Source organism: Haliotis rubra, unplaced genomic scaffold (assembly GCF_003918875.1).
Source record: "Haliotis rubra isolate DU_JTF1 unplaced genomic scaffold, ASM391887v1 Scf284, whole genome shotgun sequence".
NCBI lineage: Eukaryota > Metazoa > Mollusca > Gastropoda > Lepetellida > Haliotidae > Haliotis > Haliotis rubra.
In genome coordinates this window covers 701,438-713,611 of record NW_025766936.1, presented here as the reverse complement: position 1 = coordinate 713,611, position 12,174 = coordinate 701,438, and the positions used below count along the sequence as shown (strand labels likewise).

The following is a 12,174-nucleotide window of genomic DNA, read 5'->3' as shown; positions in this document are numbered from 1 at the left end:
ACCATAGTAGTAGTATATCTTTGTAAAATAGGCTTCATGACAAATTCTGTTCTCTGACTGTAAGTATATACTACGAAGATTTTGGTTTTAAGTGTTTAGAGCCAATGTAAATATGTATGCTGAACACAAATTGTTAGTGATCATGAATATTTTGTGGATTTGCCTTCAGTGATCACTGAGCTGTCAATCCTGTGCTGTCAATTTCATAAAACTATCCCCAGATTATTCATGGTCCCAAACTTTTCATCAGAACATGCTACTTTCTTATAACCAAAAATTGTCCTTTGCAACTTACACTGGCTTCCAGGGTAATTGTCTGTCCTGTCAAGAGATGATCCTTCGGTGATGATTTACAATAACTATGTGACTTGCTTACCAGATACATTCGACACATACACATGATCATTATCAAGCTAAACCCACTCCTTATATAACCATGAAAACTCATTGCTATTGTATTTAGTTTGAAAACAAAATTCCACATATAAGAATGGTAACTGTAACATAATTGACTAACATTTAAACAAAAACAAAAATAAAATTTGATAATAGTTTACTTGAAATCTTAGTCACGATATGGCTGAAATACTGCCGATGTGACTTTAAATTTTAACTCACTCACTACTTGCAATCTGAGAGGAATGCACAAAAACGTGAATCTCAATAATGCCAGAAAGTATGGTCACCATGACTCCGCCACTAACTTGCTTGTCACAGTCCTCAACAAATTATAGTTGTGATAGTATGAAGCACTACTGCTGACCACATTGTTACCTCCTCATACTGGCAATTGTCAGCATCAACCTTATGGAGTGTCTGACTCAATTCCTGTAGAGTTTGAACAGATGGATTTATAGCTCAAATGTGGCGTCTATAATGGTCCCAAAGATATTTTCATGGGGTTTATACAGGGCTCCAGGTGGGCAATGGTAGTGTTTCAATGGCGTTCCGAGAATGGTGATGTCATCCATGAATGTCAGACGACCTGGAACGGGATGCTTATCAAAATGTGACACCACAGCCTTATCCAGTACTTCCTGCTGGTAACGTTGACCGTTGAGTGTCCTGCCTGTTATCAAACTGTGGCACCACAGCCTTATCCAGTACTCCCTGCTGGAAACGTTGACCATTGATCGTCCTGGGTATTATCAAAATGTGGCACTACAGCCTTATCCAGTACTTCCTGCTGGTAACGTTGACCGTTGAGTGTCCTGCCTATTATCAAACTGTGGCACCACAGCCTTATCCAGTACTTCCTGCTGGTAACGTTGACCATTGATCGTCCTGGGTATTATCAAAATGTGGCACCACAGCCTTATCCAGTACTTCCTGCTGGTAACGTTGACCACTGAGTGTCCCGGTATTATAATGAGATCCAACGTGCAAAGCAACCCAATACCATCACCAAAAGGTTTAGCTGCACTGATCATCTTCAGGTGAAATCCCTCGTTACGACGTCTTCATACGCTACATAGCCATTCTCAGTTAAAATGTACAATTGCCAGTGGAAATTCGCGGGAAAAAATGTTTCATGTTCGGTAAATTGCATTACTTTTCATGAAGTACAAGCATTAGAGAATCTGTTACTAAATAACTAAATATTCAACACTCAGGCACAGACAATTACCCTGCAACAGCTCTTTATACTACTGTACCCTGAAGTTACAATGAAATTTACGTGACGGCACCCAAGTCACAATCACCTGTTGCCTTTCAAATAGCAATACAATGATATTTTCAAAAACAGTAGAATAAGATAGACAGTTTCACATGTCATATATGTGGTAAAGCAATATGAAAATCCAGGCGTGTACTTTATTTTTTCAGATATTTTATACTTGGTAAGAAAGGAAATGCCATTGTTAAAACCGATACGCATTCTCAATGATAGTGTTAAGACAAAATTGCTGCTTTTCATATTTGATTATGACCTGTCACTGTGATACTGTATTGTCAGGCAATAATCTCACATGCTGGTCCCAACGATCTTAACAGTCATCTGTGTAACAACTCATTCTTTTTTTGAGTGACGTAAATTACAATGTTTCAATAATTTTGATACAAATAAACAATACCAAATGACACAAAAGGTGCAGCTCTTAAATGCTTGTATTTAGAAGGGTTTTTTCCCAAATTGACAGCTACTTAATTAAACCAACAACTTATGGTTAACCTGACGATAAACATTAGACACATAGACCCTGATCAAAATACGACTGTCACGTAAATTACCAGTCAACAATTGCAACTTATATATAAATGGGCATAGGTGATACTATCATAAGACAGGGCCAAAGCAGAACTTTCGAAGAACATTTGACGTATATGAACGTATAAAACATAGAAACTTGTATATGAATAAAAGTGGGTAGCTTAGCATCACTGGTTCGTGTGTTGTACTGGACACACCATTCTCATCAGACATTTCAGTCACTACAGGCTTCATTCTGGTTCATAGTAGCTAGAATGTCTTGTACATTTTCTGCATATTTTCTGACATTTCTTTTTGTATCTTTCTCTACGTTGTTCTTTTTCAGCTCTAGACAGTGTACTGGTCTGCTTATAATACTTTTAACACGTTCCATTTTTTTCCTATTCCATTTGTTTCCCAATTCTGATATTTTCCGTTCTCTGTTTTCTCTTTGTCTCTCTGCTTGAGATTTAGCTATAATATTTTCAATAGATGACCACAATTCAAGCAATAACGTATAGATTCCATGATTTAACATAATGTCACTTTCCAAACAATCCCAAATAAAGTAATGTAATTTACGTTAACAGTTAATATAGGACTTCATAACTGCTTTATTATGAATCGCATGCAATGACATCACTACTTTGAAGAGTATCCCAATAGCCATTTGTTTAAGGATAAAACATCATGTTTTAAAGTATTATCATCATACCAACTGCAGTTTCACAAGTATCATATAAAGAACTACATCAACAAATAATAAAAAACTGAAAATAGTTCTGTTTACATCTTTAAATTTAAATCTCCACTATCCAATCACTGTTTACTGCTTTATCACTTGATAGGAAACCATATGTTTCAATATTCAGCTTACTTTATACACCAGTGATTTATAGAGAAAAGATTAATGTAGAGGCAATGAAAAGTAATGTACGTCACAATTCCTGTAATTTATGTTACATGGCCATGCATGGAAGACAAAGGATGGTTTTCATAAATCATGTCTGAATTATGAAAGTATTTAAACTGATTAATCAAAATACTATCGTAATGTTGCAAAAATGTAACTCGGAATCATTATACAGCATGTGTCAAACAGTACAGTCATCCTTATCATTGAAAAACACTTATTCCACTTCAGGATGAATCAGGAAACTCCGGTTCATCAAAGTTCACATTCGAATGACGTGCTGAAATGACCACTGCTTCCAACGTGTGATTGCATAGGGTATTTGTGGTGCACATTTTCACTTACAAGGAATTTCTGAACATCTATTAAACGTAAATTACAAAACGTAAATTACATCCTTATATTAAATGTCCAGGATGAGGGCAACATTACTCCGTGTTGGTGATTTAATGTTTGGAAATACATACACGATTATGCTATCCATGTAAATGGATTAGGGCCAGCATCGATTCCTGTGAGACTTATTTTACTGTGACCTTCACGCATGATTACATTCTTAAAAAATGGTTTCAATAACTAAAGATAAAGTGGTTTAGTTCGTTCTATTAATTCTCCTTGTTGATCAGGTGACATTTGTTTGTAAGCAATATTGTGTTCGGCATAGAATACAACTCATTTCACTTGTTAAACTTGTTTATATGTTGTAAATGTTATGTACATCAGTTACCACAACGTAAATTACGTTACTTCTACCGACAAAATTAAAACAAAATATTGTCTTTTTGTTTCTTTCTCATCCTTGATTTTTATGTTCTTATATAAAAGCACACTTTGAAATTTTATTATGCTGGTTTATTACATTGACTTGTAATTAAGTAGTATTATCTAGAAGAGAATCGTTGACGGCAATTTGTTTTGCCGACAGCAAGAAAATCATAACCAACTGTAAAGGAACAGTCAGTTTCGAATATTTTCTCAGATGTTTGTGATTATTGTAGTTTACCAAAAATTTCTATTACATTTGACTATTGAATAGTGTCGATTTCATAGGGAAAACGGTTTCACGGTAAGGATAGCGGGGCCTGTAACCAGTCCGACTGAGAATGACTGTACAACGTCCGTCGGTAACGTATAGAAGATGCCGACTCGGCCCAGTGAACCGAACGCCATGTCCTCAAGCTGAGGTTTTCTCGGCACCACGCCAGACGTTGGCTGTATCTATCTGTGAAGAAGGGGCGTCTGATCTGACGACGTACCCGCAGACCAGGAGGTTGGTCTCATAGTCTGCATTGCGTCTTGCTTGACGAATTCCTACTCGACCATCACCGTCAATGGTGTTTATCGGTCATGCAGGTCTTGAAGGATAACTGTGACCAATAACTGTGTTGTTAAAGTTCCAACGACCACCGACATTGCCACAGGACACCCCAACGGCACACATACCAATAAGTTGCCATCGTGTAGTTTCTGAAAGTCCACGTCTGGCTATTATGAAAGCCGAGTAAACCATCCCCCAACCCCCACCCCCGCAGCTGAGACGGACGCCAAGCTTTTCACGCTGAAAACTCACCCGATCCTGGTCGCATTCCGACTGTGCGCATTGTGCACGGACTATTGCGCCACAGAAGTTGATGATGATTATTGTACTTACTACTACTACTACTACTACTACTACTATTACTACTACTACTACTACTACTACTACTACTACTACTACTACTACTACTACTACTACTACTACTTGTGTGTGAGGACCCGTGAAGATCGGGTTAAAATTGATCTTCAGTAACCCATGCTTGTCGTAAGAGGCGACTAACGGGATCGGATGGTCAGGCTCGCTGACTTGGTTAACACATGTCATCGTATCCGAATTGCGTAGATCGATGCCCATGGTGTTGATCACTGGATTGTCTGATCCAGACTCGATTATTTACAGACCGCTGCCATATAGCTGGAATACAGCTGAGTGTGGCGTAAAACTAAACTCACTCACTCACTAACTCACTCACTGTGTGTGAAATATAGCGCCATGAGTAACCATACAGTGTTTGGATATTATAGGCTGACTTGCATGTCATCGTACCGGACGACTGCAAAGGATATCAACCACCTGTTTGTGTAACCCAGACTCAATAATGTACTGGCCGACGTGATATCGCTGGAACATTTTGACTGCGGCGTAAAACAATAATGGCCCAACAATTTCTAATCGAAACATATATTTTAAATTATAGATAATTAATAACACTTTGAAGTGAAGGACGAATGAACTGATCTAATTCTTTTTCCAGACTCACGTGAGGCGTAATGTATTGAAGATCTAGTATCATAGAACCTCGGGTGGTAGGTTTGTCTCGCAGATCGACATGTGTGTGATAATTCGTCGTCACCATGCAGCGCTTGTGTCCCCGTTGAGCTGTCACAATCGATGACACTACCATGTGACGTCATTAACTGTTAAGCCCAAATGACCACTCCCTGACCGTTGTCCAGACACTAACAACACACAGGACGAACACATACAGCAGATTTGTGAAAGGGTTTATTAAACAGTTCTCAACAATCCGTTGTTTCACACAACCTTTCATGAACTCAAGCTCTTTGATAATATCCTTTCTTTCTGTAGAAAACATACAAAGTGACATTGTTATAAAATAAAACCTAACAATAAAAACTAAACTGAAATAAGCAAGATTTGGAAGAGATGTAACAAAAGCGAAAAATTGTATTTGACGTGACCCGCCTGTGCTGGCCAGGATGTTTGTCAGACGATGTCGCAGTGTACGTCTGTGGAGGTCGTGATGCCTCAGTCCCAGCAGCTAATGCGCTTAGTACTGATCCTTCCCGCAGGCAGAACTGGCTTCTCTGTATCAGCATCAGTCACAGATTCAACTTATTGGGGAAATTAAATGAAAACGATCGCACATGTCTGGAGAGTAAATTATAAAGGCTGTGTATGGTTGACACATTCGGCTTATCCGCGATCAGGTACACTAATCGTTTATGAGCGAAACCGAATTTGATTCAAAATTCTAAAAATAATTTAATATAGGCAACACAACTTATTTTAACTGCACACGACACCCTTGTATCCACAATACAACCCAAGGGTGTTTCTGCGAGGTACCAGCATGCCCTCTGATGACCTTGACCATGGATGAGCCGACTACGATATATTGGGTGTAGCATGGGGTTAGACCTACAACAAGGGCATTACGACAATATGGAATCACTTAGAACACTTTTGTTTTTGGATTGCTTACTGTGTCTCAATCTCATGCTTTTTACTTTCTGTTTGTATCGTTGCTTGTCAAAACTGTAGCTATCATTTGGGACGGAGACAGAGTAATCAATCAGTTGGAAGGCATTTGCTTACAGAGTCCATAGACACTTAGTTCACGCGCATCCTGCAAGGTCACGGGGAAGGTCCGAGGACCAATCAGACGCTTGCAGGCCGTCGTACACGATAACTCATCTCGTTTCATTCCTCAGGAAACCGGTGTGTAGATACTTCTATCGGCTCACTCCTTTTCGAATGTCTGGTTGTCGTGACCCGTCACTTCAGCTTTTGTGTCAATGGTTACTGCGTCTTTCTTCTCGCTGTCTGAAGCTTCTTCACTGCTAACCTCGACCTTGGCTGGCGCCGCGGGTTGGCTCCCAGTCGCTGCGGGACTTGGGGCCGCTGCTGCGGGGACGCCGAGAGCGGCAGCACTCTGGGTGATGGAGTAGATATCAGGGAGCTGGGGGGTAGGTGCTCCTGCTGCTGGGGCTGGCACTGAGGCTGGAGCGGGGGCCCCTCCCTCCTGGTTCACCCCGTATTGATAGTACTGCGGGGGCATGTAGGCGAGAGGTACCTGGGGCCGACTTCCTGGTCCGCTGACTGCGACGAAGGCTTGGAGGATGTCACGGATGAGGGCGCCATTAGCTTCCTGACCTGCAAGAACGGTCTCCTGGATGTCGCGGTCCCTGATTCTTTTGCTGTTTCCACGCTGGCTCATTTCGATCGCAGAGTCGCTGATGTTGCTTACGCAGCTGGACATGTCGCTGACGCTGCCACCGTAGGCGTTGCTGTTGGTGCTTCCGGTCTGGCCGGTGTGTTTCCTGTGAGCCATGTTCTGGGCAAGTTCCTTCTCTGTCTGTTGGCAACAGCACAACATCCAGGGGAACAGCTTGTTCAGCGCATCGCGGAACTTAGGATGGCTCAAGGCGTAGATGATGGGGTTGTGCATAGCGGACGCCTTGGCGAACATAACGGGGATCTCGGACACATACGGAGTCACCAGCATCGGGTTGCCGAACTGTGCGATCAGGCCCACCGTGGCGTATGGCATCCAAGACAGCATGAACATGCAGAAGATCATCAGACTGATCTTGGCGATCTTCATCTCGGCGCTGGTCTCGTTCTCGTTCTGTGTGTTGCGGGGGTCGTTGGCGCCCAGTTTCTTGCCCATGTTGGCCATCTCTTTGCCGTGGTTGGAAACTGCCCTGATGATGAATATGTAGCAGAAGAGAATGATGAGGACGGGCACGCAGAAGCCGCAGATGTAGAGGCACATGAAGTAGGAGGTGAAGTGGTCGTTCCTAGTGAGGTAGTCGAAAGTGCAAGATGTCTGGAAGCCCTCTGGGATGTATGCGCCCCAGCCGAAGATTGGTGGGACGGCCCAGATGATGGACCAGATCCACACGCCCACGATCATCAGGAAGGCGCGGCGTTGCGTCATGTTCCTCATGGCGGAGAAGGGACGAGTGATGACGAAATACCGATCAATGGCGATCATAGCTAGCGTGTTGATGGACATCAAGCCGAATATACCACCCGTTAGTCCGTACAGCTCACAGGCTGAGGAGAGAAGAAAGTTAGGATGAGTTAGGATACAAACAAGGTTATAATAAATGGGTTGCCAACAACAGAACTGGGATTCACTCAGTGTACCCCTTTGGGGAATCGAGCCTGACCTAACGACGTGACCATTTAACTACTAGGTTACACCATGTTACACACAGAAACCATGTGTTCCATTGTACGGCCACAGAAACCATGTGTTCCACTGTACGGCCACAGAATCCATGTGTTCGACTGTACGGCCACAGAAACCATGTGTTCGACTGTACGGCCACAGAAGCCATGTGTTCGACTGTACGGCCACAGGAACCATGTGTTCGACTGTACGGCCACAGAAACCATGTGTTGGGCTGTACGGCCACAGAAGCCATGTAATCGACTGTACGGCCACAGAAGCCATGTGTTGGGCTGTATGGCCACAGAAGCCATGTGTTGGGCTGTACGGCCACAGAAGCCATGTGTTCGATTGTACGGCCACAGAAGCCAGGATGAGGCGATGTAAGTCTCCTTCAGATGTGAACATGCCTACCTATTTTTCCGAACATCCATCTCTTGTTGAAGGCGGAGATGGAGAGGAGGGGGAATCCGTTCACTGCCGAGAAGATGAGGTCAGACAACGCCAGGTTGACCACGAACATGTTGGACGGGGTTCTCAATCCCTTGGTCCTAGAGGTCAAAGGCACGTGATCAGCATTTACATCAGTACAGGATGGTCAGTACATTACAGCTAGTTTCCTTGGCAGATAATAGTTGGAAAGGGCATTCGAACCAGGGAGGGGAAAGTAAAAAAATGAAGTCGTAATTTTTGAAAATAGGAACATTAACTAAGAACACAGTCACGAGACACAGAAATAGAATCTTATGAGAGAGAAATTGGTTCGGTGAGCATATTTACTGCAGTTATGTCGGCAATGAAAATGTTGAAATGTCAAATAGAAACATATATTTTAGGTTCCTTTTGTTCAAATAAGCATTACGAAGTTTTAGTTTACAGACATTGTACGTTTTCAATGACCTTATTCCAACTTCATTCAATAGGTCTGAAGTCCGCCTTTAATGTGTTATACCGAAGGATTGCTTTACGTTATCTTCTAACAGACGAACATTCGGGACAAACGAATCACAAATTACAAGATACATACTTGCTGAAGATGTAGATGACGATGAGGTTACCGATGACGCCGGTGATGCCGACAGCGGTGATGTAGACGCCGATGGTGTAGTGCCACACATCAGGGATTGGGGGGAAGCTCTTCCAATGAGGGTGGATAAATATATCCTCCCATGTATCATACAAGTGTGTTACGTTGTCATGGAAACTTGTCGTTCCCTCAACCGCCGTGACTTCTGTTGTCATCGCAGCCATGATGCTTTCCTGAAAAGTATTTCAACCCATCGATCAGCGTCAAGTCATTTGGATGTGACGCTGCAATCAAAAGTATGTCGGTTACGTCACGAGTAAAGCCTATCACGTCTCATGAATTTAGTGACACAACCAAGAATGACAACCAGGGCGGTTCTGGACTTGGAGCCTAACATGAGTGTATCAAGATATGCCCAATGGATGGAACTCGACATGGACTGTCATTACTCTAGATGGGTCTACAACAGTGTTAACACCTGTATACACCAATACCTGTACTATGTGGTGCCTCTCCGGAACTGACTACCTCTATTACGTGTTAGACCCTGTCGCCCCTCACTCATACACCGTCACTAATGCAACAGGACAGGTTTTTCTAAGATTTAACTCACTGCCGGAAGTAACGCACCTGAAGCAATTGAAACACGACAAGAATAAACTCACACGACTAGAATTGATTCACAGGTGAGACACACACCAGGTGAGACACACAGCAGGTGTGCTACCAGGCTTGTGACACAGCGACACTGCCAGATCTCAGTGTTCATCGCCAGTATCTATTCCAGAACTGACATTGCAGTGATATCAACCTGCACGCGATGCCCGTGGCTTTTCCTACCTGCCATAGGTGATCAGTGCTGGAACAATCCGCTTACCGTTACCTTAATCAATAGTGACGTACACAGGGTCATGGACATGCCAGTTATAAAACAAACACTTGTCAAGTGTGAACTTGATAACTCGATTACCGCATGCTTCCACCCACATCCTTTGTATCGAAGTCGTTATCGTATCTTTGTTCTACGCGATATGTATTGGCATCCTGTTTAAGAACTCCCGCGTCATACCGGTGTTCTCACCTGGTACAAATATATCACCATGTGTGCTCAGAAGCTTAGGGCTAAATATGGTTTTGATTTGGTACTGTTTGGGGGTAAAAGACGTACCATTAACTGAATCATTGACATAGGCATCCTGTCTATTGCGCTGTGGTATCCGGAATACCACTTAGCAGGGCTGGGGCGCCAACAAAACAAAGGGGGGTGGCACCCTGTTGACATTAGGTTACTGTTATTGTTGTCATAACGGCGACAGTCATCTCATACAGGCCGGTTATCATCTGCTGGACATACCAGACAGTGGACCTGCGGACAAACGGCGCCTCTTTCACCTGAACCCTGTGGTCTGCAGCCGCCAGTTCGCCTCTACGTTAACACGAAGGAGATCACATGATCAGTAGATGTATAGCCCTCCTGGTCTCCATCAGTTTACATATCGGGAGTCAGTAGCTTCTGATCAAAATGATGTTTGCTATGTTTGTTTAACGGGAACTCAGTGTATTTTTCCTGCTTGTTGACGCTTTGCCTGTCTCCAGCATGGAGGGCGGGATGACACCATTGAGTGAACCCTAAACACGATCGTCTTGACAAGATGTGTTTTAACAGGTTGGTGTTTCATATTATACAAGAAACTTGATTGTTCACAAGCAAATGTTCTTATTTGCTATGAAAACATATCTCCTTCAGAGCAATACGAACCATGCAGAAATATCTACACCCATTCTACCAGAAGATTATCACACTGAAGTGAGTGAGTGAGTTTACTTTTACGCCGCTTTTAGCAATATTCCAGCAATATCACGGCGGGGGACACCAGAAATAGGCTTCACACATTGTACCCATGTGGGGAATCGAACCCGGGACTTCAGCGTGACGAGCTTTAACCATTAGGCTACCCCACCGCCCTTACCAGAAGGATCCATGACCGAGTGTGTAGCTGACGGGACGGATGCACGCTAAATAAACCTGGCTTAAGTCTATACTACTTTTGATCTGCGAAACTGTCATAGTACGCGTTCAAGAAGAATGTGACTGACACGTTTGCTGGTATATCTTCAAGACCACGGCACGGTATGCCGCATGGTGGAATCCATTTCTGCTGTCACAAAGTATACTTATGTGACGCGAGGACATAGGGTGTATCTCTCACATACACTAGCACCATTGCTGGGACCTGGGACTTTGATGGTTGGACAGGAGAAGCCAAGTACAATTGTTCTAATTCAAGAGATATATCACGAAAGTCCGAGTTAAAACAAATGTTCATGATCGGGTAATAGAGACTGTTACCACTCATCATTATTATCTGTGACGTAAACCTTGGCCCGGTGACCTTCAGCACTGGACGCAAGAGGGATGGGGAGAGGCAGGAGGAGGAATGTTTACTCCATACACAGAAAGACCGAGACGTTGAACGTTAAGAAACAATTTTCCCTGCATAAAACATGCCAACCGCTCATGTCTAATTTTCTGTCTGGTCTGTGCGTTAACAAAACTATAAAGTGTTCGGTGGGGGCTGGCTGGTTACCTGACCTCGTCATCTCAATGGGTATTCGAGTTTCGGAATAGTCAGATGGACATACAGAACTGGAGTATTCGAGATTCGGAATAGTCAGATGTCATACAGATCTGGACTATTCGAGTTTCTGGATAGTCAGATGGACATGAGGAACTGGTATTCACGTTAGAGAGTGAATGGTGTTTTACGCCACAATAGTATCATGAAGTTGGCTTACCTATCTGGCTAGATCTCCCTTCTCCCGTCTGTGCTTGTGGTCTGAGCAAATGCCGACAATGGTGTAGCGTCCTTCTTGTCTTATATACCTTTAGCTGAAGAAAGCGCTGTTCAATGGACTTAATTAGGCGGGCTACCCCGTCCCGAGTACTGCTCGCGTGTCGGGACGGCGTTACCCTCAGCTCGATCCCGCCCTCATAAGAGGATTGCCTCGATTCCACTGATCAACACAAATTAATGTCGCAGCCCTCTTCGGCCCCAGGATCCATGCCAAAGTATGAGGCTCGACA

At 43.2% G+C, this 12,174-nt stretch overlaps 1 protein-coding gene across 1 annotated transcript; it reads right to left on the bottom strand.

Moving 5' to 3' along the window:
* Window positions 1–5,628: 5,628 nt before the first annotated feature.
* On the bottom strand, window positions 5,629–11,952 carry LOC124281398 (rhodopsin-like). The gene is made up of 4 exons (XM_046717433.1): window positions 11,886–11,952; window positions 9,090–9,322; window positions 8,477–8,613; window positions 5,629–7,944 (listed from the first exon to the last, which is right to left on the bottom strand). The coding sequence occupies exons 2-4, from the start codon at window positions 9,311–9,313 to the stop codon at window positions 6,626–6,628; spliced, it is 1,680 nt and encodes a 559-aa protein (XP_046573389.1). The 5' UTR covers window positions 9,314–9,322; window positions 11,886–11,952; the 3' UTR covers window positions 5,629–6,625.
* Between the last annotated feature and the right edge of the window lie 222 nt (window positions 11,953–12,174).

What these genes read in the sequence shown, in the direction of transcription:
- LOC124281398 (XM_046717433.1), bottom strand. Translation starts at nt 9,313, where the DNA reads ATGGCTGCGATGACAACAGAAGTCACGGCGGTTGAGGGAACGACAAGT. An exon ending in GTCATCTACATCTTCAGCAA is followed by an intron (nt 8,614 to 9,089) that starts GTATGTATCTTG and finishes TTTGACCTCTAG; the next exon opens with GACCAAGGGATTGAGAACCC. An exon ending in ATGGATGTTCGGAAAAATAG is followed by an intron (nt 7,945 to 8,476) that starts GTAGGCATGTTC and finishes TTCTCTCCTCAG; the next exon opens with CCTGTGAGCTGTACGGACTA.